General features: G+C 38.8%; 1 protein-coding gene across 1 annotated transcript in view; it reads right to left on the reverse strand.

Moving 5' to 3' along the window:
• Positions 1-26,749, reverse strand: part of GSG1L (GSG1 like) — a 364,295-nt gene that overhangs the window by 157,731 nt on the left and 179,815 nt on the right. The window contains exon 3 of the mRNA XM_044656746.1: positions 2,177-2,329. Within this exon, the coding sequence (XP_044512681.1) occupies positions 2,177-2,329 (153 nt within the window). The remainder of the gene's footprint in view (positions 1-2,176; positions 2,330-26,749) is intronic.

The following is a 26,749-nucleotide window of genomic DNA, read 5'->3' on the forward strand; positions in this document are numbered from 1 at the left end:
AGAAGAGAGTGGGGTCGTTGACAAAAAGAAGGAAGTTCAGAAGAAGAGTGGGCTTGGGTGGGGAGAAAGATAATGAAATGAGATAACGTGATTCAGAGCACAACTGAACTGCATGCCTGCTAATACCGGGTGATTCATTCTATCCTACTGAAAATGACACGGGGGCTGAACTCTTATTCATCAGCCAGTGCCTGGTACAAAGCCTGCCCTACCTGGGGACACCTACCTCAGCCTCCTCAGGGGGCAGGATGGGAGGGTGGTGTGGAAGGTTGGTAAATTTTTCCTATTCAGCTGCTGGTGCGGATGTCTGGGAGAAGTTACATTACAAGTACCCTGAAGGGTCTATGATTGATGGTGAACAGTTGATATTGAGAGCCTGCATAGCCAGGAGAGAGCTGGGGAAAGAAGGCGTGGAATGGCAGAGTGGAGCCACAATCGGTGAAAGGAATGATGTGTCTGTGTTGAAGACAAGACCGAGAATTGGTTATTACAGGGAGGATGGGATGGAATTTCTGATCAATCGATCATGGAACCCTTAGGAGGCCCCCCTCTAGAGACTGCTGTGCTAGAGAAGGGTACTTAAGGGTAAAGGCACTTTGGAACTGTGGGCCTGGTCCAATGCATCACATACCATTCTGGTCCTGAGGACCTTAAGGCATCAGGTTCAATTATGTGCTGTTTTGTGAGGTCATTATAAGGTGGGAACAATACAGCTTATAGACATAGCAACTAAAATTAAATAATGTTTTAAGGTTTGCAAAGTATTTTATATACCTAATTTTATTTTATCCTTAAAACAATAACTTGAAAATAGGTGGTACTATTATCTTCATTTTACAGACAAGGAAACTGAGGGCAGTGGAAAGAGAAATGTACTGAATATTATGAAAAAAATTGATTCTCATTTAAGCTCTGCCACAAACTTGGTGGTATGGTGTGGGACAAATCAATTCCTCTTTTTAAACTTAAGTTTTCCCATCAGTAGGAGGTTGAACCAGATGATCTCCAAGTTCCCTTTCCATCTTTAATAATCTGTTCTTCTGTAAGCTATGGCTGCCTCAAACCGGAAACTCTCCCTCCAACCAAACTCTACTTGTGCTCACACCCTTCAGTTGGTTCTGCAAGCTGCCTCAGTTTCCTGAAGTTCTTCTGAACTGGGGAGTACCCTCCCTCCAGCCACCCTAGTTGAGACCTACACCCTGAGCCAGGTATCTCCCTTAGCTGCTTAATCCTCACTGTTCATTACCCAGAGAAGTAAAAGAATAAGTCTCTTGCTGACTGGCAGATGTGTAAACATTCCTAGGGCTTCTTCATGCCCTTTACAATCATTTGCTATATTTAAGCAATTCGTCACTTCCTAAACTTCTTAACTTCCTTATTTTTCCTGTTGAAGCAGACAAAACACTTAGAAGCTTAGCTATTTTCAAATCATCACTAATTGCATCTCCTGTCTTCTCAAGAAGTATATTTTCTTTCTAGTGTTTATTTTCTTCCAGACACATTTACAAAATTCTATCTTACTCCTACCTGCCCTTTTGGTCTCATTTAACCATCTGTTTGGTGTGTATAGCTGGGTTTCTTTTTCTTGTAGCCTTAATATATTGTTATATTCTTGACTAGGGCAGAAATATGAGCAGAAGACAGAGTATTGGACTTGAAATCAAAAGAACTCGGCTTAGCATTGCAAAACCACATGACACTGGGGAAGTTGCTTAGCTTCTCTATAGCCGGATTGCCTCATCTGAAGAATGGGAATAATAATATTCTTGCTACCTACTTAATATGGTTTATGTGACATGAAAATCTCTGGAAACCTCCAAGTGCTATAGAAACACAAACTCTTATGATTTCTCCACTCTCTACAAGGAGAGTGCCCCATGGAGCCCTCATGGGACTTGGATGAAGGTTCCTTTTGCCTGCTGTCCTTTCTCAGTTGAGCCAAACAGACCTAAAAGACTTAAAGGAAAAAAATGGACTGAAGTATGAAAACTATGGAAAGATTTTTAGGGGAAAAGATTTTTGGCACAAAATTTTCCTTTCAAAGCCTTTTCTCTCCAGTGAGCTTGGAATGAAACAAAATGAGCAAGTTTTATCTGACATTTTCACATGCAAAGATATAGCCAATTCATTCCATTTGCTTTTTTTCTCATATTCAAAAACTAGAAAGGTCCCTTACCTGACAGCACAGTGAAGACAGCAGCAAAGGCGTTGAGCTTGAGCCCGTCAATGACGTTACTGGAGTGGAAGAGCTCCAAACACATAAGACTGAATCCGACAACCAAGAGAAGAATGTATAACACTTCTGAAACCACAGACAACCAAAGAACACCTGTAACACACAAACACAAAAGAACAAGCTTCTTCAGTAAGCTCTTGTTCCATAATTAGAATATTAGGAGCATGGAATCTCGGCTACCTAGTGCTTCTTCCTCTCCCGTCCTCCCCAAACCAACTCCCACTATCACTCATCCTGAGATTTCAAAGGGCTTGATTCTCAAAACTGTCTCAAAAAAAAAAACCCTCTGAGCCAGATGGAAGTTCTAATGAAGAGACCTTTTTTCTGGGATAAGGGAAACATATCAAGTCATCTAGCACCAATACCTTTCTTTCCCTTTGCCCCAGATAAGAAAGTATCATTCCTAAGTCACTCAGATCAATCCCTCAAAAAAGGAAGGACTAGTCTTCATCGCCCCCAAGCAGAGAAGGACCAACCTCGGACTGTTCGTAACTAACCTCCAAAACAGGGAAGGGCCAGTCCCTAAGACACTTAGAACTAACCCCTCAGACAAATAGGGACCAGTATTAGTCAACTCAGAACCATCACCCAAATGTGGAAGAATAGCCTTCATTACCCAGAAAATCTCCCACACCCCACAAAGAAGAGAGGGAAGAGCATTAGGTTACTTAGAAATTCATAGAGCAATTGCTCTACCACTCCCTTCACTAAGCAATCCTCCTAGAACCAATCCCCAAAGAGATAAGCATCAGTCTCAGATCATTCAAACTCCAGCGGGAAAGAGGCCACCTTAGGTTACTCAGAGCCGCCTCTCCCAAACAGAAGAGAACCAGCCACTAGATCGATAACCTAGAATTGGCTCTTCCCTGAGAGGAGCCAGTCTCAGGTCACACGGAACCAATCTCTGAAACAAGGAAGGCCAACCCCAAGTCACAGAATCACCAGTCACAGAATTTCCAAGTTGGTAAACACTTGAGTGGCCAAACCATACCTGAAAAAAATTCCCTTAATAAAAGACAACCCATCAAATACTTTAAAATAGCGATTATGTCTCTTTTCAGTCTTCTCTATTCCTGATTAAGCAGTTTTACTTGCTTCGGCTGATTCTCTTTGGACTTCCCAACTCCAGACCTGGCTCTCTATCCACTGAGCCACCTTGCTACACCTTATCAATGTACTTCATAAAATGCGGCCAGTGAAGAATTCAATACTACATAGGTGGCCTGTTCAGAGCAGAGGCCAGGAGGCTTTACACTTCTCAATGCAACTTAAGATCATATTAATGGGGCAATGAAATGGCTTAGTAGATAGCAAGCCAGGCCTAGAAATGAGAGGTCCTGGGTTCAAATTTGGCTTTAGATACTTCCTAGCTGTGTGACCCTGGGCAAGTCACTTAATCTCCATTACCTAGCCCTTACCACTCTTCTCTTGTAGCCAAAACACAATATTGATTCTGATATGGAAAGTATGGATTTTTAAAAATCGCATTGACTTCTTAGCTATGAGCCATTATCACACAGCTGATTCGTATGAGTTTGCAGTCCACCCCAGGCCCAAGATCTTCTTTCAGGCACACTATCCACAAAGTCAAAACTATTTTTTTTGATGATAGTTGCTATCAGTAGAAATGACTTATTATATAAATAAAAACTCTTTGGGGGAGGGTCCTTGATCATTTTTAGGAGTGTAAAGGGGCCTGGAGAGCAAAAAGTTAGAAAACGATGGAGTAAAGGTAAGAGACCCTCAACGATGGTAATGATGCCTGTCCAAAACTTGGGCTTGGGATCTGCAAAGCCTCTTTCAAAAAGCAGCCTGGGCACTTGAAAGATTGCCCAGATACTTCTGTTCTGTTCCAGGCTCTTCTGGGGAGTCTTCATCTCCCTAAATGAGTTCTCTCTACATCTATAAAGCAGCAATAACTTCTGCCACTCTGCCTGCCTCTCAGGAATACTGCAGGGGTCACAGAGATGCTATGAGTGAAATGCGTGGAGGACTTACATAAAGCAAAAGAAAGAAATCCTGATTCTTTACAATTGTAGAATCATAGATGGTTTATGTGTGGGACAGAGGGCAGTACAGTAGGAGGTGAAAAAAGGACCTGGGTGTGAATCTCACCTTTACTTTTCACTAGTTACATGATCTTGAGTAATCCATTTGACCTCTGTGAGCCTCAGTTTCCTCCTCTGGAAAATGAAAAGATTAGAGGAGGCAATCTCTAAGTTCCTTTCCCACTAAGGAAAGACTCTAAGACCATGTAGTTCAACCTTCTTATGTCACCAAAGCAGAAGCAGAATCCCAGAGAGATGGGACTTTCACTGGTAGAATGTAAGCTCCTCAAGAGCAGGCACTGTTCGTCTTTTTGTCCCCAGTGCCTAGAATCCTGGCTAGCACATAGCATGGATTCAAGAAATGCTTGCCCAAGGTTAGTGTCCAGGTCCCCAGAATTCCAAGCCAGTGCTCTATACTCTCTTCTTCTTCCCCAACTTCACAGGAAGCAATGGCAAAGCCATGGCCCTCTGAACTCTGAGGGACCCAACCTGCAGCATGTGAAGGTGCCAGCCAAGTGGACAAGCAGGTGGAAGAGACTTGTCCCTTGACTCCTTGCCTCTGTGTTCTTTTTTTTTAACCCTTAACTTCTATGTATTGGCTCCTAGGTGGAAGAGTGGTAAGGGTGGGCAATGGGGGTCAAGTGACTTGCCCAAGGTCACACAGCTGGGAAGTGTCTGAGGCCAGATTTGAACCTAGGACCTCCCATCTCTAGGCCTGACTCTCAATCCACTGAGCTACCCAGCTGCCCCCCTCTGTGTTCTTTTTGCCACACATTTATCTCCAAGCAAGAAAAGCAGTCTTAGGACTAGAAAAACTGGGTAACACTGAATCAGAGCTCTTTGGTGGTTTTTAGGCATATAACTATTACCTGGTTTATGACTGAGCTTTCAGAGAATGAAAATGGGTTGCATAGGGAATAATCAATCCATCAGGTAACATGTATTAAGTACCTACAATGTGCCATTCACTGTGCTAGGTGCTGGAGAAATAAATTCAAAGAATAAAATAATCCCTACCTTCAAGGTGCTTATATTCTATTTGGGGAGAGAGTAAGTACATATATAAGTATATAGAGAATAAATAAAAAATAATCAATTGAAAAGCATGTATTAAGTGCCAATGATGTGTCAGATATTGCTCTAAGCACAGGGGATACAAAGAGAGGCAGAGTCCCTCTCCTCAAGAAGCTTACAATCTAGGAATAAATACAAATAAACCAGTACAGGGGAGGGGAGCAATAGCAGTTGAGGGGTACATCATGTGCATGAGGTTTTGTTATTCAGTCATTTCAGGCATGTCCTACTCTTTGTGACCCCATTGGGGTTTTATTGCCAAAGATACAAAGTGGTTTTCCATTTCCTTCTCCAGCTCATTTTACAGATGAGGAACTGAGGCAAACAGAGTTAAGTGACTAGTCCAGGGACAAATAACTAGTAAGTATCTGAGGTCAGATTTGAACTCAAGAAAATGAGTCTTCCTGACTCCAGGTCTGGCCACTCTCTCCAATGCACTACCTATTTTTTATTTATTTTTATTTTTTTAATTGAAGCTTTTTATTTAATTAATTGATTTAGAATATTTTCCCCTGGTTATATGATTCATGTTCTTTCCCTTCCTCCCACCCACCCCCTGTAGCCAATGAATAATTCCACTGAGTTTTACATGTGTCATTGATCAAGACCTATTTCCATATTATTAATATTTGCATTAGGGTGATTGCTTAGAGTCTACATCCCCAATCATGTATGTCCCCATCAACCCATGTGATGAACCAGTTGTTTTTCTTCTGTGTTTCCACTCCTGTAGAAATGTGACTAGTTTTCTTTCTCATAAGTCTCTCAGCCTTGCTCTGGATCCTTGCATTGCTGCTAGTAGAGAAGTCTGTTATATTCGATTGTAACAGAGTGTATCAGTCTCTGTGTACAATGTTCTCCTGGTTCTGCTCCTTTCACTCTGCATCAATTCCTGGAGATCATTCCAGTTCACTTGGAATTCCTCCAGTTCATTATTCCTTTGAGCACAATAATATTCCATCACCAACAGCTACCGCAATTTGTTCAGCCATTCCCCAACTAAAGAGCATTCTCTCATTTTCCAATTTTTTGCCACTACAAAGAGTGTGGCTATAAATATTTTTGTACGTGTCTTTTTCCTTATGATCTCTTTGGGGTATAAACCAAGTAGTGCTATGTCTGGATCAAAGGGTAGACAGTCTTTTAGTGCTCTTTGGGCATAGTTCCAAATTGCCATCCAGAATGGTTGGATCAATTCACAACTCCACCAGCAATGGAAGCTTGTGCATGGAGTACATTAAGCCTTTAGGTTTAAGTGAGGGAGAAGTCTCTGAATAGGTGGCCCAAGTCCTGGATAGAGCCTAACAGCATTAGCTAATTCAGATGGCATTCAAAGGAGCTTTGCAACAAGGACTGAGAATGTCTTGCCAGGAAAACAGAAGTTCTCAACAGTATTGGAGACTCTGAGAGAACAGAACAGGGGAGGCAGCTTCTGCTAGTCCAGGGTCAGAAGTCCTTCTTATTTCATTAGTTTTTAACTGAATTAAGCCTATAGGCTCTAAGTTAAGAAAGTTTGGCAGCAACTTCTCTAGGGGTTTCATATGAACCAGAACCTGGAGGCTAGCAAAGCAATGTTTAGTAGAGATCTTTCCAGCAGGGAATGTGCCTGCCTCTCAGAGACTATGGGATCCATGTGAGGGAAGCATGGCGGCATATAGGAATGAGTTGTCCCTCACACACGCATGCCCTGGTTTCTTATTCACTATGTGTGTATCCTTCCATTGGTACACTCTGGCCACATATTTTCTCCATCTGTGCCAATTCTCCCCACTTATGCTATGTGTATCCGTGGGAAAGTGCCACCAGTTTACAGGGAAAAGGTGTTATTGCTAGGAAAGATTATGGCTAGGGAAGGTTAGCAATAACACCTTTTCCCTTTAAACTGGTGGCACTCTCCCACGGATGTTACGGTGGCTAGAGCTCTGGTCCAAGGGTCGGGAAGACTTGAGTTCAAATCTGACCTCAGGCACTTGCTGTGTAGTTAATCTCTATTTGCCTGTTTCTTTAACTATATACTGGGGGTGATAACAGCATCCTCTTCACAGAGCATCCAATGAGATTATAGGTGTAAAGTCTTAACACAATACCTGGCACATAGTAGATTCTTTATAAATGCTTATTTCCTTCTCTTTCTCCTTTTCCCTTCCCCTCTTTTCATTCAGTTCCATTAAATATCTTTGCTTTGGACTAATTGTGTTTTTTGGCTTTCTATGAATGGTGAACACATTAGCACGACTCCTGAGCTATCGTTATAGGGGTATATAGCCACAGAGTAAATTCAACCTTGAGTCATCGGCTGGAGGCTTGGAACAAATGAGGAAGAAGGCAGAGACCAGATATCCAAATTGGACTTGACCCCTAACGCATGCCCTAAGGAGGGGATGGCTCATACACTCATCTCAGGAGTTTAATGTCCTAACTTGAAGAGGTGGGAGATCCCAATCTGAGCACACAGGGCTTCTGGAGATCCTTCTTCTCATCCGTAGACATGCTTATGACCAAACCAATGTGGACCGGGCTACATGTTCAAGGACCAGGAGCTCCAACGCTTCTGCCCGTTCTGATGAAGCCAGCCTGTACCTTAGTAATATTGGCTGCAATTTCCACCATGTTAAAGGATATTAAGGTATTGAACAAAATGATTTGTGTGTGTGTGTGTGTGTGTGTGTGCGTGTGCATGTAAAAATAGCACATCTCCTGGGCAATTCCCTGGATTTCTACACTAGAATAATATGCTCCTGGCAACTTAAATTCTGTTAAAACACCCACTGGCACTACACACCCACAGCAGCAGAGACCTCTTGCTGGGCATAACTCCCATTAGACACTAAAGAGACAATGCCTGAAAAATTCAGGGTCATCTCTGCACCATCCCCATGTGAAGCATGAAATTCAAAGCTGGCACCACCCCCTTCTCCTAACAATCCGATTCTTCCTCTTCGACCACATCCAAATCTCTATGGTGGCTGACATGCAGATAGACAATATGATAAAAACCCAAAATATTTCCCCGTGCCTCACTGGATGATCTCTTTTTCCTACCGCCCCTCTCCTTTTTCTGGGACAATTTGGGGACCTATGAGACTTTTTCTCTCTCCCCCTCCCCTAAATTCACTCCCCCTCTCCATATTTCTTTTACTCCAGCTTCCCTTTAAAGATACTTGCTTGCTGTGCCTGCCTCCCAAATTTTCATGAAGCCCTTTTACTAACCTCCCCCTGCAAACATGCTCACCCACACCCATTAGTCTCTGCCAAGCACAGCTAACCCTGGATGTATTCCATGACACAGTCCTCCTCCTCTTTCCACCCCCTGTGCCTGAGCCCCGCATTTGAGCCACATTCCATTTCCCTCTCTTCCTCATACCTCTTCCCTGGCAGAATTTAGAGCTGAACCACTTTGACTTAGGACAGGAAACACCGAACGTCAGAGCTAGAAGGAATCTTAGAATATTAGAGCTGGAAAGGCTCTTAGAATATAGCATATCAGCACCAGAAGGAGTCAGAGAACTCAGAATGATAGAGGTAGAAAGAACCTTAAAAGCAACTGAGGTTAGCCCCATATTTTACAAATGGGGAAAATGAGGCCCAGAGAAGGAGTGGAATGTTGTTCCAAAGTAGTCTGCTCTCTATACTATCTTACTTGGAGATCTGTATTGTTAGATAGGAGGCTCTGAGAGGAAAGAGATGAGGCATACTAAGGAAAATTTTGGTGATATTAAAAAAGTAATAATAAAAATTATTTTAAAAAGGAATCAGATTCCTCCTGATTTCAGGGGGAAAAAATTCTACCGTTCCCTGGCAATGAGATGAAAGTATTTCTGCTACAATCCTTCTTGCCCCTTCTTAACAGAACCAACTAGAAGGGATTTGGGAACATGGTGCTCAACAGATTCCTAAATGGTATAACTAACTACTTTGCTTAGACTCTATCAGAGAGAAAAAGTTATAGCACAAGTTCCCCAGCCTGGTCAGATCCTATGTGGTTCAACTGGGTCAGGCCATTTTCCCATGTCTATAGTGCCTCCAGGTTGGGAAATACTACTAACTCTAACTAGCGGAACTAAGCATGACCTGAGTGACTTTCTTTCTGTGCCTTCCATAACAGAGCTTGGGCAGGTAAAGATGTCCCATCTCCCTTTTAGTACTCTCTCTCTCCTTATTCCTAGCAGATCTGGGCTGGAGCTGGGACTATGTCCAAAATTCTGAGGATAAGGAAATTATGTGGAAATCCATTTTAGGTTAACACCTATCTGGAAGGGACCTTAGAGGATGTTTAATGTAATTCTCTCATTTTACAGAGTAAGAAACTGGAATCAAGATTTATTTAGTACTTTATTGAGCATTTACAAATGTTCAATGATCTTGCATTCTGTTGGGGAAGACATGGATTTCTACACTAGATACTTATATAAATAAGCATATACACAATATATACAAAAATACAAAATATAAAAAATAAAGCTGTACAAAAAATAAGCATGTACAAAACAAATACAAGGGCTTTTTGTTTTTGTTTGCATGTTTGTTTTTGAGGAGGGAAAGGCACTAGCACCTACTATGATCAGGAAAGGCTCCAAGTAGAAGGTGCCATGGGAGTCAAGTTTTGAAAGAAACCTAGTGCTTTTTTAAAAAAAATTCTTTTTTTTAAATGAACCTAGGAAACATCAGCAAATATTTCATATGAAACTATGAATCTCTAAGAAGTACAGATTGATTTTTTTTAAATCTGTACTAAATAGTACCCATCCTACCCTGCTTGTCTGTCTCCTTCTAAACTTCCTTCTGTTCTCTTCTGTAAATTTAAAAAATATTTTGTTAATTCTTTTCTTTTTTCCATCACTGCCACAACCCTGCCCTACCATGCCTCTAACAATTCCTACTCTCTTCAGTAAAAAAAAAAACAAACTTTTTTTGAAACAAATAAATATAGTCAAGCAAAACAAATCCAGACATTGGTCGTGTCTAAAAATATATGCCCCATTTTGTCCCTCTAGTCCATCACCTATCTGCCAAGAGAAGTAAGAATCATCATCACAATAACTTCTTGAGTTTTTTATTCAGCTATTCCCCAATTAATGGGCATCTACATTATTTCCAGTTCTTTGATGTAACAAAAAGTGTTGCTATCAATATCTTTGTACATATGAATCCTTCTTTCTTAGACCTTTTTGGGGTATGTGTCTGTCTAGCACTGGTATTGCTGGAACAAAGAGTACATACTATTTTATGTCTACTGGAGTATAATTTCAAATTGCTTTCCAGAATGGCTGGATCCATTTACAATTCCACTCACAGTGCATTAGGGTGTCTGATTTCCCACAGATCATTACTCAAGATTTTCCCTTTTTGTCATTTTTGGAATCTAATAAAGATGAAATGTTTTATGTACATTTATTAGTTTATTTGAAATATTTTATATGATGGTTAATATTTTGAATTTCTTCTTTTGGAGTCTGTCTATTTATATCTTTTGACCATTTGTCTATGAGGAAAGGATCTTATTCTTAATTAAAAGAGGGATAGGGACTGGACCTGTAATATCTTTGATGTAAGAAACTTTGGGATGAGGAAATTTACTCTATCATATTGGCACCTTCCCTGACCTTAAACTCTTAGATAGTTGCCCACAGCACTGAGAGGTTAAATGATTTATTGCCAGTATGTGGCAGAGGGAGGACCTCAAATGAAGCCTTCTTAACTCTACTGGTTTTCTATCCATTTTGCCATGTTATCTCTCTCTTGTTCTTACATATTTATATTAATTTTAAATCTTGGATATCAACCCTTTATCAGAGGAATTTACTGCAAATATTTTTTCCCAAATAACTGCTTCTCCTGTGAGTCTAACTGCATTCATTTGATTTGTGCAAAATCTTTTCAATTATATGTAATCAAAATTGCCTATTTTATCTCCTGTGGTCATCTCTATTCCATTTGATTAAAAATATTCTTCCCTTTCTCTTCTCTTGTTTATGATGTGACCTTTCTAAGTTATTTATCCATTTGGAGCATATTGTGGTATACAGTATGAGATGTTTATTTTCAACTAGTTCTATCAGAATGATTTCTAATTTTCCTATCCATTTTTGTCAAATAGTGAGTCCTTCCCCTGGTAGTTGGGGTATTTTGGTTTCCTGAATACTAGGCTATATTTGATAGCTTCTGGATATGGTATATCTAATCAGTTCCAAAGCTTAACTCTTCTATTTTTTTAAATAGTATCAAATAGTTTTTGATAACTTCTGTTTTGAAGTAAAAATTTGAGATTTGATAATATTAAGCCCCCTTTCTTAATATTTTTTTACCCTTGTTATTTTCTTTCATACTCTTGATCTTTTTTTTTCCTCTAGAAGATGAATTTTGTTACTGTTTTTTTTCTACTTTGGTAAAGTTGGCTTTTGGTAATTTGATGAATATAGCACTAAATCAATAAATTAACTTAGGCAGTAGAGTAATTTTTGTTATATTCTGAACAATTAATCTCTCTCCAATTATTTAAGGTCTGTAAATGTGTCTTATTATCTGGATTCCCAAATACTTTTATATGTTCTGTAGTTATTTTGAATAGAATTTCTTTTTCTATTTCTTCCTGATAAATTCTATTGGCAAAACAAAATGATTTTTTTTGTGCTTACTTTATAGCTTACAGTATTGTTTTGGTTAATATCCATTGATTTTGTAGAGTTCCCTAAGTAAATTATCATACCATCTACAAAAAGAAATAACATTATTTCTTCTTCCTAGGCTTTTTCACTCAATTTCTTTCTTTGAGTCATGTAGTTATACTTGGAATTTCTAGACTTACATGAAATAATAGTTTTGCCAAAAGATAGGCTTTTCAAAAAACTAATTATATCTATCACTTATCCATTACAAATAATGTTAGATTTGTGACTTGGCTAGCAATTGTTTTTCAAATTAAAGGTCATTAATTTCTATACTTTTATCATCTTTAACATAAATGGATACTGATTTTCATCAAAACCATTTTCTGTATATTGATATAATTATGTGATTTCTCATGTTTGTATTAATATAGTCCATTACATTTGTAATTTTCCTAATTTTGATCAATCTAGAATCATCCAACTTTGTCATAGTGTATGATTTAAAAACATACACTATATCCTTTCTGTTAATTTATTCAATTTTTTCATCAATATTTATTAGAGATAGTGGTCTATACTTTTCTTTTACTTCTTTATCTCTCCTCAGTTTGAACATCAGGACTTATTTGTCTGAAAAGAGGAGTCTGGCAGGTTATCACATTCACCTATTTTTGCAAAAATTTATATAAAAAATTTAGTTAATTATTCTTAAAATGTTTGCTAGAGTTCTCTTGTAAATTCATTTGGTCTTTTTTTTTTTCATTAAGCATTCATTTATGGCTTTTTCATTTGTCTTTTGTGATATTGTGTTACTTAGGTTTTCTATTTCTTATACTACCAATCTGGATATCCTATTTTTCAATAAAGAGTCATTTCATTTATTAGTTTTGTTAACATAATTTATCAAAATAGTTTCTAATAATTTTCATTTCCCTTTTATCCATTGTGAATTTTTCTTTGTCACTTTTAGTATGCCGATTCTTCTCTCTTTTAAAAATCAAATTAGTTCAGATTACCTATTTTTCCCCAAAAGGTCCTAATTTTATCAATTCCTTTTTTTTTTGCTTTCAGAATTTTTGTTTTTGTGTTTACTTGTGTTTTTTTCTGACTTGTTCCTTTTCTAAGAATTATTTTTTTAGCAGCATGCCCAATTCATTGATTTGTTCTTTCTTTTCCTTTTAAATGACATTGTTTAGATATAAATTTTTCCCCTAAGAACTGATTTGGATGTTATACCAAAAGTTTTGATATGTCATTTCATTGTTATTATTTTCTTTGATGATGTCTATTGTTTCTGTAATTTATTCTTTGATCCACATATAACTTATGATTATTTAGTCTCCAGTTAAGTTTGGATTCTTTTTTTCAAATGGCCTTCATTATAACTTTATTACATTTTAGTTAGTAAAGCATGTTTGATATTTCTGCTTTTTTGCATTTAAAAAACAAGAGATTTTAAGAAGAAGAGGTAATATTGGAAAGAATTCCAACCATGAGGTGATAATCACAGAACAGAGACAGAAATTGGGATAGCACATGTGAGGAACACCAAGAAGGCCAATAGAACAAAAACCACAGAATGACCCCAGAGGTGAGAGGAATGTATATAACAAAGTTGGAGAAGGGGCAGCTAGGTGCCTCAGTGTTTTGAGAGTCAGACCTAGAGACAGAAGGTCATGGGTTCAAATCTGACCTCAGACGCTTCCTAGCTATATGACTCTGGGCATACACTTAACTCCCATTCCCTAGCCCTTACACAGTATTGATTCTAACATGGAAGTTAAAGGTTTAAAAAAAAAAAGAGTTAGAAAGGTAATTCAGGACCATTTTACAAAGGACTTTAAAAGTTTATAATAAAGCTTATTATAAAGTAGCTTATAATAAGCCAATAGCTTATTTTGATCCTAGAATTAATGGGTAATTTTTAGAGTTTATTGAATAAAAAATAAAATTGTCAGACCTGAACACTAGAAAAACTATTTTGGCAGCTTTGTAGAGAATGAATTAGAAAGGAGAGAGATATGAGGAAGGAAGGCCAATCAGGTCATTGGAATAGCCAGGCAGAACATGGTGGTGGTGATGGGAAAGATGTTTATAGTAATAATAATAATAATAATAATAATAGCAGCTAGTTATTATGAGCTATGTTAAATTTGATCCTCATAACAACCCTAGGAAGCAAAAGCCATCACTATGCTCATTTTACAGAAGAAGAAACTGAGAAAGAGAGAAAAAGAGATTGAATGACTTGCCCAGGACCACATAAGAGACTAAGTATCTGATGCAGGATCCAGATTCATGTATCCCTGATTCCAGGTCCATCATTCTAACCTCTACTATCCACTAGGCCACCTGTCAGAAGTCATGTGAGAAGAAAGAAAAGGGTTGATGTCAGAGATATTTGGCAGGTAGGCTTGCAATGACCTGGCAATTGGCTATGTTGAGTGAGGGAGAATGAGGGGCTGAGAAAAATGCCAAGATGGTGAATATGGATACATAGAAGAATGGTAGATCCCTGGAAATAAAGGGTACATTTAGAAAGGGATAAGTTTTGGGGAAAAGATAATAAGTTTCAGGTGCCTATGTTTGAAATATTCAACAAGACTCTGGAAGTATATAACTGGAGCTCAGGAGAGAGACTAGGGCTAAATATATGGATTTAAAAGTTATCTACATAGAAATGACACTAAACATAGGAACAAATGAAGTCACAAAGTGAAAAAGTATAAATATATTATAGAAAAATATATAAGATAGGGCCTTGGAGGATAGCCAAAGCCAGAGATTATGATGTGGATGATGAACCATTAAAGGAGATTGAGAAGAAGCTGTCAGATAGGTAGAAAGAGAACCAACCGAGTGTTATAGGGAAAAAAAAAACCTAGAGAAGAAAATATCTAGGGGGAGTCAGAAGTGTCAAGTGTCAAATGCTGTAAAGTTAAAAAGATAGGGATTGGGAAAAGACATTAAGTCTGACAAATAAAAGAGCTTTGGGAGCTTCAGAGAAAGTAGTTTCAGTTGAGTGGCAAGATAAAAAGTCCAGTTGTAAAGGCCTGAGGAGAGGATGAGGAGGCAATGGGGGTCTAGAAGGTTTTGATTGCTTGTTTTTCCTTAGGACTAGAAAGATCTAAGCATGCTTGAAGGCATCAGGGAAAGAACCAGAAATTAGAGTAAGGTTGAAGTTGGGGGTAGAGGGGAACAGTAAGGGAAATATGGGGTTGATCATAGAGTCAATCTACTAAAGAAGATAGAAGGGGATGGAATTAAGGGGAACATATATTGGAGTTGGCTTTGGCTGGGAAAAGGATCACCTCTTCATCAGAGAGAGGAACAAAAGGGGAGAAAATAGGGGATGGTGTCAGTGGAGCCTGAAGAGAGAATTGAAGAGGGAGCACACCATGAGTGGTTTCTATGGTCTCAGTAAAGTATGAGAAGAGATCCTCAGCTGAGGGTAGGATGATTTAGAATACTTGAGGAGAGAAGCTTGAACAGCTGTTGCAGGAAATGGGATTTGAGATTCAACAAAGAAAGATCAAAAAGATGGATTTACTGTGATGAGGGTTAGATTGCATAAACTGAGATTAGTTCAAATAAGTCCGTAATAGTGGTATAGGGTGGTGACTCATCCACATCTTGGAAGATTGTTTCTGTGAACTGGAATAGTTGAAAAAAGTCATTACAGAATGACTAACCTATTGATGAATCTTCCTGAACTTGGGCTGATTTTTTTTTTAAATTCTTTGTTTTAGAAAGGACTCTAAGACAGAAGGGTAATGGCCAGGCAATGGAGGTTAAGTGACTTGCCCGGGGTCACACAGCTAGGAGGTGTCTGAGGTGAGATTTGAACCCAGGACTTCCCATATCCAGGCCAGTTCTATATCTACTGTGCTATCTACCCACCTAGATTGGTTTTTAGACAATAGACAGCCTCATTCTTGAAACCTTTATAGATTGGTAGGCGGCTCTCCTGGAGTCTGTTTTCCACCTAGCAGAATCTTTGAAAATTCAGGGCTACACCTCCCTTGGTGTCAGAGGAGAATCATAAATCACAGAATATTAATGCTGGAAGGTATTTGAGAGGTCATCTGGTCCAAACCCTGCTCCTTTTACAGATGAAGTAAATAAAGCCTGTGGAAGTTTAGTGATTTACTCAAGGCCAAGGAGTTCATGAGTAGCAGAGCTGGGACTCCAACCTAGATTTTCTGACTCCAGGCAAAGCACTCTATCCACTCTAACAAGTTCATTACAGTCTACAAGGTACGTACCCCAGCCTTTAACTTTAGACCTGCATGGCTATAGACCTGCTCAACCTGTTCTGCAAAATGATTTGTTTGGATCAATCCAATCTAACCTCCTCAATCAATCAAGGTGGGGAAGTGTGATCTGGCTAATCATGAGTGAGTAGCCATGGCGATGTCCATCTTCCAGTGGCCTCTGAGACCTCTCAGTGGAAAGGTCAGTCAAGTAAGAGGTTTTTATCACCTCGAAACTAGCCTGAGTTCAGGAAGGCTCATCATTAGGTGATCTTTACGATGTGGAAAATTTTTAGTCACAGAAATTCATAAAGACCATGTTCTGAGAAATAGAGGAGATGTGAGACAGGAAGCTGCATGAACCAATGGAAAGAACACTGTCTCTTGAGTCAGAGGACCTGGGTTCAGATCCTATCTCTGATTCTTATTATAACATTAGGTTGGTTATCTAAATTCCGTGTGCCTTAATTTCCTTATCTTTATGCAATCAAAGTTCATGACCACTAAAGGTAAAGTTGGATAGACTATATTCGCTTTTTTTTTCCATTCCCTTCTCCCTTCTGAAAAGGGGTATAACAGAATCCTTTTAATGCCACATATGAGACGCTCATGGCAGGCCTGTCTCTGTGTGCCTCTGTATTTCTGCTTCTGTCTATCTCTCTCCTAGTAATATAATCATCCACACCCTATTACACAATTACCTTGCTTTTGGACTGGTGGAAATAATGACCCTTGATTCCACTTGGCCCCTTTTTCTGCTAATATATGGAGTTTTTAGTCCATGAAAAGTTATTATAAAGTCATAACAGTTAAGAGCCTCCAGTTAAAAGATTCCTAATCATTTGTTCAGAGATCCAAACAAGGTAGCTCTCTACTAAAATTTAAATTTTAGGTATTTCCAACCAACTTCTGGCTCCCTCCATTTCTCCCTTGGTTGACATGGACTAAGTATACAGATAAGCAATACGCGGGGTTTTTTTGACCCATTGGGGGTTTTTAAAGGAAGAAAATCAGAAAAAAAGAAATCACACAAAAGAAATAAGAAAACAGCCGCTGTTACTGGACACGCATGGGAAGGAAAAGTTGGATGCAGAGTAAATCTTTCAAACCTTCCTTCAGTCTTTCAAGAGATAATTCTGACCAATACCTTAGATCCAGATTTTTGTTATTGTAGTTGTTTTTATCCTTTGCTTATCATAGTCACACACATACACACGGACCACACCTCTTGCCCTACTGTCTGCCACTAGCCTCCAGTTCTTCTCATTAAGTCCCAGTAGATTGAAAATGCTACCTCCACAATCTACCTCTCTATTCATGCAGCCCCAGCTCTTTCTCTCTGCTAGCCCAAAGACTCTGCATCCCTTTTTCAAAACTCCTGGGCATAACTCAAGTCTGCCTTTCAGCTAAAAGATTACCTTTCAGGCTCAGAGGTAGCACTTGTTCCTTTGAATTATAAATCCCAGAATGTCAGTCGGTTCTCAAACTTCTGTGACATATACAATGAGGGGAATAGACTAGATGACCTCTAAGGTCTCTTCAGATTCTAGCTCTATGATAAATGTCAGGAGGCAGCAACCCCATTGATGAAATCAGCTCCTTTTCTCACATACTCAGGTATACACACCATGGTGTACTAGGCGATATACAAGGCTAAAGATAAAATAAATCCTATCATTAAAAACAGGCAGTCTGGTTTTATGAAAAATACCCAGCATATGAGGTTGGAACACCTAAAATGAAGTCCTAGCTTAGCCACTGACTTAACTATGTGACAATGAGCAAATCCCATTTCCCTTATGGCCTTGATTTCCTCCTCTAATAAATGAGGCATAGACTTGATAATTTCTAACAGCCTTTGCAGTTTTAATATTCTATAAATTTAACTTGTTCCCATAGTCAAAGACATACAAGAGTTCCCTCCCCCAAAGCATAATAAATAACCGTTTTTGCATACACACACTCACTCTCCACTACCTTAAAAATAAAGGCTTTATAAGCTCAGTTGTTTCTCAAGAAGTTTTTTTTAATCTCAATAAAGAATAAAGAAATGAATTCCAAAAAAATAGGAAGAATAAATTTGTGGCAGGAAATGGGTAGAAGAGATATGGATGAGTAGTTAGATTCTATTTTTTTAGAGGGAAAAATGAATTTTTATTTTTATTTTATTTTGAATATTTTCCCATAGTTACATGTTTCATGTTCTTTCCTTCTCCCCCAAACCCCTCAACCCCCCTTAGCCAATGCACAATTCCACTGGGTTTTACATTTACATCATTGATTAAGACCTAATTTCATATTATTGATAGTTGGACTAGAGTTATCGTTTAGTGTAGTAGTTAGGTTCTATTACCAACAAACTGAGCACCATTCAGAAAGTTACTGATCTTTTCTGATTCTGTTTCCTTGCCTGGAAAATGAGGATATGGTCCTTAGATTCTTTTTTTTTTTTTTAAACCCTTACCTTCCGTCTTGGAGTCAATACTGTGTGTTGGCTCCAAGGCAGAAGAGTGGTAAGGGTAGGCAATGCGGGTCAAGTGACTTGCCCAGGGTCACACAGCTGGGAAGTGTCCAAGGTCAGATTTGAACCTAGGACCTCCCGTCTCTAGGCCTGGTTCTCAATCCACTGAGCTACCCAGCTGCCCCCTGGTCCTTAGATTCTTAAGTCTCTTCCATCTCCAAAATTTAGTGAATGTATAAAGAAAGACCTGAGCTATGGATTGATAGAACAGGAGGCAGGAACCCCATAAAGATTACAACAAAGATAACAATTAAAAAACAATCTGGACCTGAATTCAAATCCTAGTTGTACTGCTTACAATATGTACGACCTGGAGTTAAGCCACATTATTTCTCTGGGCAACCCATTTCCTCCTTTATAAAATGTGGAGAGAGGAATGGATGTTGCCTTCCAGCTCAAAATTTATTATCTTCTGACTATTGCAGTTTGCTCTCTCAAGAGGTATATGACCAGATTTGGATTGATCCTCCTGGGTCCTAGATACCTTATTTTCTTTTTGTGGTTATCTCCATTTGGTCATAGAGGGTTTTAATATGCATTTTAACATTCTTAGTGATGATTGAACAGTCAACACTTTAAGTTTAAGAACTGTACACATGACCTCTCCCCTTCACCACAAAACCATTCAGTCTATAACCTCAGCCAAAAATGATTAGCCTACAGGAGACCCATTCCTTTTGAAATTCTTTGTTCAAATGAGGCAAACACCCATTTTTCCTCTTCCAAGAAGTTGAAGACCATTCACTTGAACTAGTGCTCCTAGGAGGGAAGAGGTGACTAGTACCTGAAGAGAAAGAAATTATCCACTGTCATTGGTGCAAAAGAAAGTCCTAAATTCCTCAAGTCAGGTTTGGGGGAAGGTCAGAAGCAGGTATAAAGGAAGATAAACTCTTCTTCCTAGGATTATAGGATGAGAATAAGGTAGTTTCAAGTAAGCATTGGCAATATGACCTCTTAGGCTAGTTTGTTAGAAATTGTTAGCTGTAACAGGAATTTACTCAAATTTCCAAAGTAAATGATTTCCACTCATTCTTCTGTTATGTCCCAAGAGTCAAGGGGAGTTCTATTCCATAGGGAAGCAGAGAAAGATGGTGGGATTCCTTTACCCACAACAAACCACTTGCATGGTAGGGTTTAAGCATTTGGAACAGGCAGCCAAGAGCTTGAATGGACAGACTCCAATCATTGGTTCTCTCCTATGCAACCTCTAAACTAATTTATGTGTAAAAGATGAAACCACAATAATATATCTACTTTGTACAACCCTTGTCTGGCACATCATGCTGGAATGAAGATGCCTCTGGATTTTTAAAGACTCGAGAAAATCCAACAAAACTCTGTTTTGGGCAAGACCCAAGACTTGCTAAAGTGGAGAGGCTCCTCACTGGATTGTTAGCTACAAAACAAAGGATTTTTTCGAGACTCGGCAACTCATGAGGACTGTCTCATAAAGTGTAGAATAATAATGATTTGTGTGTTCCAGGGGAAGAAGTCCTCATTTGATACAATCATACCTCTTTGAAGTACTGGAAAGACCATAGATTTTGGCTAGGCTAAAGGATTTTTTTTTAATGTAGATGATTCTCGAATCCATATTTTGCTCTCTCCTAAGGGCCTGTCTTGTATGCTTTTTTTTCTAACTTATTTATACTCTTTCTAGAATTCCCTAAGGATCTAAAGATGAAATGAGACATAATTGTTCCCCTCAAGGAGACTGAAGTCTGGTAAAGGGAATAAAACATGAATTCAATTAACAGTCATACAAGGTAGACCTACTTTCCTAAAGAGTCATTCACACAGAGGAGAATGAGAGATTTGGGGAGAAAAAGGATCACTTTAGACCTGGGGAAACCTTTATGAAGGAAACAAAGTCTAAGTTGAATGACAAAGGGAGAAATTCCACTGAAGGAAAAGGCAAGGGAGTCCATTCCAGGCATGGGGAATGACTCACATACAGGCACAGGGAGGAGAGATGACTTTTGGTTTCAGCATAGAGAATGGGAAATATTTAAAAGGAGATTAATGTGAACTAAGGCTACAAAGGTAGAATGTTGTCATACTCTAGACGGCCTTAAATGCCCCCTAAGGCTAAAGAGTTTGTATTTTACACAATAGATAAAAAATTATGGTTTCCCTGACTCTCCAGGGAGTGTGCTCCAAAACAGTTCCCTGCTCTTTTTGCCTCTCTTGTCTGAGGCTGCTCCAAAAAATGTTTAATAATCCCACAATGGGCTGATAGTTTGGTAGCATTAGAAACTCTCCTTTATTCTTTCGATCTCAAGAGAAGTTCTTGATGACCCCCTGGAGTGGAAGAAATGAAATTATTTTTCAGCAAGGTGTGGGTTCTGAAGGGTGATAGCTAATTTGGTTAGCAGCCATTTTTCTGCACTTTCATGAAATAAATTATGACCTTCACTTCAGGAAATTGATGGGTTTGCTTAAGAAGGCAGCTATATACAATTTCCTTTTCTCACTGTCTATGCTAATTGGATGATATCAGTTCCTAATTGGATGCATCAGAAAAGGAGTAAGAAACCTGCTGCCATTAAACCTAAACTAGTTAAATGAAATCTTTACTGGAATGATAGGAGAGTCTTTTAAATTCATATTCACTTCCAAGAAGAAGAAGAAAAAACAAGGAAACAAATACATTTTTAAACCCTTCAGTTTAATATATCAAATCGATATGTCATAGAATGGTCACCACTATGGGATCTGTGACACGCTCACTGTATAATGCTGAGATCGGTTATATTAAATCATGTAAATAACAGTGGTGAAGGACATTTACAGGACAGACAACATGACAGCTGCTATTCTCTAAATGTCAATACTTGAAGTTTATAAGCGTGGGAGAACTCCGTATCTCTGTCACTCAGTAGTTATGCAGAGTTTATTAGATGAGGCCAGATGAGTCCTAAAACATGAAATGAAAGGGGGCTGAGAAAACAGAATAGAGGATGCTTGAGCTTAAAAGGACACGAAACACTGACTTTCAGAGCTACATGGGGGCATTATAGCATGGAATGTTATGGCTGTAAGGCGACCCTATCCATCTTTTGGTCCAGCTACTCCATTTTACAGATGAGTAAATAGAAGCCCATAAAGAGTAAGTAATTTGCACAGACACGTGGCCAGATGGGGATAGGAATGGGGTTTGAACCTGGGTCTTCCAAGTCCCAAGACCCTTTCATCTCTGACATCTTGCTTCATGTTTTGTGATCATGCTGTTCCTTCAGTTCCGAACTCTCCAAACGTTTTGTAATGATGTGCCCTTTCTATATTTAGAGGCTATATATGCAGCAAAATCAGTTATTTGTCTTCATTCAGGGATGGGGGATTTTTTCATTTTTATTTTTATTTTGAATATTTTCCCATATTTACATGTTTCATGTTCTTTCCCTCTCCCCCAAAACCTCCTAACCTCCTTTAGCGGACGCACAATTCCACTGGGTTTTACATGTATCATTGATTAAGACCTAATTTCATATTATTGATAGTTGGACTAGAGTTATTGTTTAGTTTTAGTGTCTTCATCTCCAATAATATCCCCATCAGCCCATGTGTTCAAGCAGTTGTTTTTCCTTTGTGTTTCTCTTCCCACAGTTCTTCCTCTGAATGTGACTAGTTTTCTTTCTCATAAATCCCTCAGCCTTACTCTGTATTCTTGCATTGCTGCTAGTAGAGAAGTCCATTATGTTCAATTGTACCACAGTGTATCGGCCTCTGTGTATAATGTTCTCCTGGTTCTGCTCCTTTCACTCTGCATCAATTCCTGGAGATCATTCCAGTTCACTTGGAATTCCTCCAGTTTTTTATTCCTTTGAGCACAATAGTATTCCATCACCAACAGATACCACAATTTGTTCAGCCATTCCCCAGTCAAAGAATTTTCCAGTTTTTTGCAACCACAAAGAACACGGCTATAAATATTTTTGTACAAGTCTTTTTCCTTATTATCTCTTTGGAGTATAAACCAAGCAGTGCTATGGCTGGATCAAAAGGCAGATAGTCTTTTAAAGCCCTTTGAGCATAGTTCCAAATTGCCATCCAGAATGACTGGATCAGTTCACAACTCCACCAGCAATGCATTAATATCCCAATTTCACCACAAGGGATGGGGAATTTTTGCTGAATCCAATATTCTGGCTAAAATAAAATTATCATGTATACCCTGCCATGAAAGTCATCCTCTGGTGCCTCACAGTGACACTGAAGTGACACTCAATTCAAGAAGGCTATGCCAGCAGATTATAGGTCCTATCAAACCGAAAGGTCTTCAAGAATGTGGCTGGTAATTGATTCTGTCTGTAGGCTGATATGGAAAGGCTTATCCCAAGAAGACTAGCCATCAAGTAACTTGTTTTATTTTTTCAATGGCAACAATTCCCAAAGACACTCCACTATGGCACTACAAAATTTCAGTGCCCGTTGGTGGAAGGAGTACCCCTACCAATTAAATGACAGGTTTTTTGAAGTATATGTGCCATATATGAGTCACCAATTTACAAAAAATCAGAATATGATAAAATGCAGGTGGCATTCCTTACAACCAGATGAATGAATAAAAATAAAATAGATGTAATGGTGGAGGCGGGGCTAGCATTATATTTATTAAGCAGTTACTATATATCATTTGTCATTCTATAGGGAAACATGAAAAAAAGAAAGTTTCTGTCCTCAAGGAATATACATTCTAATAGGAGGAGATAACATTCAGAGGGGGATGGTGGCCAGTTTGGGGCATTTTGATCAGAGGAGTCACAGAGATGATGAGAAGAGTCATGAGATAAATAATTAAGTCTCCTTCCTAAGAATGCTCTTACTGATTTGATTACTATTCCCAGAGCTAGAGATAGGAATAGTTTGGGGCATTTTGATCAGAGGAGTCACAGAGATGATGAGAAGAGTCGTGGGATAAATAATTAAGTCTCCTTCCCAAGAATGCTTTTACTGATTTGATTACTATTCCCAGAGCTAGAGATGGGAACGGTGGAGACAAGGGTATGAGACCAGTGGAATGGCAAGATAATTAGTGATCTGGTTGATCTAGATGTGATAAATTCTCACTAGTCAGAAGCCCCAAGACAGGGATTGGAAAGCTAGGTAGGAGGTAGAGGAAAGCATTTAAAAGTACACACACCTTTCCCCTAAAACCTAATTCTCTCTTCTTTCTTGTGGGGAACTTCGATGGATGAAATGGGGAGGGAGGGACAATGGAATTTTATTAGATACTCAGAAGGATTATGGAATGCCTAGAGTCAAAAATCATCATCCCAAGGGGCTCTGTCATTCATTCATGTGAAAAAAAGATGCAAACAATATAAAATCAGTGCAGTGTAATGTATAGGACACTAGATCCAAATGGAGTTGGATTTGAGTGTTTTACTTATTCCTTAGTAAGGTCATGTACTTTCACTGCTCTGGGTCTCAGTTTTCTCATATGTAAAACTGGGATTATTAAGACAACCTATAAGTGCCCTGGGTAGTTGTTGGTGGGACTCCTTCTCTGCAGTCTTTGACACTGTTGATCAGCATCTTCTTCTTGATGCTCTTATCCTTTCTACGTTTTTCTAATACTGATCTCTCCAAGGTCTCCTCCTGCTCCTTCTCTGTCTCCTTTGCTAGACCTTCATCTGTGTCACTCCTGTTATTTATAGGGGTCCCCCAAAGGTCCATCCTGGACCCTCTTCTTGATTTCATTTGATGATCTCATAACTTTCAATGGATTCAATTATCATCTCCATGCAGATGACTCTTAGAACTACTTGTCTAGCCATAACTTTTCTCTTAGCAACCAGTCTTTCACCTCCATCTGCCTACAAGACATCTCAAACTGGATGTCCATACACATTTTCAATTCAATATTCCCCAAACTAAACTCATAATCTTTCTGCCTAAACCCTCCCCCACTTCCTAATGTCCCTATTATTGTTAAGGGTACCATTATACTCCTGAATACTCATACTCATAACCTAGGTGCATGCCATACTTGCCTCCTTGTCCTCTCTCATCCTACATATCCGATTAGTTTCCAGTCCAGTTCTTTAATTTCTACCTTCATAATAGACATTATATACATTCCTTTAGCTCCTCTGACCCTTGCCACTGAATCACAGAATTTTGGAATTGGAAGGAAGTCTGAATGACTCTCTAGTCCAATCCATGCCTGACAAGGAATTCCCTTTATAATATAGTTGACAAAAGGGTATCCAGCCTTTGCCTGGAGTTGATTCTCTCTCTCCTTTTTCTGCTTTTGTATAGGTCTAATTATTAGAAATATTTTTCCTTATACATCAAGTCTAAATGTATTTTAATTTCTTCCACCCATTGCTCCTATAGAAGACAAGCTTAATAATTCTAATCCTTTAACATTGAAAAAGCTTTTCGAATACCTCAAGATAGCTATCATGTCTCCCCTTTGTCTTCTCCAGTCAAATATCTCCAGTTTCTTCAGCTGAGAATCATATGGGATGAACTCAGGATCTTTCATCATTTTCAGTGCTCTCCTCCAGATATTTTCCAGCTTATCAATGTCCATTTTCAAATGTAGCAGCTAAAATGCAACACAATACCAGGCATGGTCCAGGACTATCATTCCCTTGTTACTGAATATTTTTCATTTCCTGATAGTCTATTATGGCATCAGTTTTTTTTTTTCTGGCAGCCCTAATACACTATTGCCTCATACGGAACTTACAGGCAACTGAATCCTCCAGTTTTTCAGACAAATTTCTTGTCTAACTATACCATCCCATCTTGTAATAAGGAAGTTGAGGATTTTTTCATTTAATTATGATAACTTCATATGTATCTCCATGAAAACTTATCCTATTCAACTTTTCCCAGTGTTCTAAGCTTACAGGATCTTTTTGGATTTTGACTGTCAGCTAACACATTAGCTATCCCTTTCAGTTCTTTTGTCCTTAGCAAATGTGATAAATGTGCCATCCATATCTATATTCAAATTGTTGATTAAAAAAATGTTAAACAGTATTGAGCCAAGCAAGATGCCTGGACCACTCTTCTTAAGACCTTGTAAATGGAACTGACACATTCATGATGACTTTTTCAGAATGGTCATTTAACAATCTACCTACTCTCATTATCCTCTTTCCCATATATCTCCATCATTTTTAGTAAGAATATTAAGAAATATTCATGGATGCTTTGCTAGACTCTAGGTAAACTAATTTTACAGCATTCCTTTAATCTACTCATTTAGCAACTTTGTCAATATAGAAAATAAGGTTGATCTGAAATAACCTTATGTTCTTAATGATTTTCATCCTCATAATGACCTCCAATTCCTCTACTCCTCAGTTCTTTCCAGACCTTTCACTCTCTTACACTGTCTAAATTCTCTTCCTTTCCCCCATCTTGGCCCATTGGTGAAGCAGTTCAACTCTTGAGTTCCTTGTCCATTTATCTTATTGAGGTTCTTACCTTGCCAAACCCCAGGCTAGTTCTTTGTGATAACATTCTGGAATGCTGACAGGAATTGAAGTCAAGCTCACTGGCCTATTGATTGTAAGCTCTATTTGCTTTCTTTTTTTTCTTCTCTGGGCTTTTAGAGCCTCTCTCATTCTCCAGAGTCCTTCAAAGAACACAGTGGTTTGGCAATTACATCTGTCCACCAAGCTAGATGCTAAATTATAGGCTGACTTGGAACAAAGGCTTACTGAATGATAAAATGGGAAGGGAACACCAACATCACCTATATGTCCCCTTTCTTCCTCATGCTATATAACTCTTGTAAACCTGTAAAACCCCAGAAAAGTTGAGTTAAACCAAAGGTTACGGATATATCAGAGCCATGTTGTGGACCCAGGCCCTCTGATTCCAAATCCCATGTTCTTTCTACCACAACATGCTTCTGACTGCTATATTTTCTTGAGAATACCTATTTGGAGTTCACAAAGTCCTTGAAGTCAATGGTAACAGGAAACTTAGCACCAAGGGGGGGAAGGGGAGAGAGAGAGAAAGAGAGAGAAAGAGAGAGAAAGAGA

The sequence above is a fragment of the Gracilinanus agilis genome, chromosome 1 (assembly GCF_016433145.1).
Source record: "Gracilinanus agilis isolate LMUSP501 chromosome 1, AgileGrace, whole genome shotgun sequence".
NCBI classification, from domain to species: Eukaryota; Metazoa; Chordata; class Mammalia; order Didelphimorphia; family Didelphidae; genus Gracilinanus; species Gracilinanus agilis.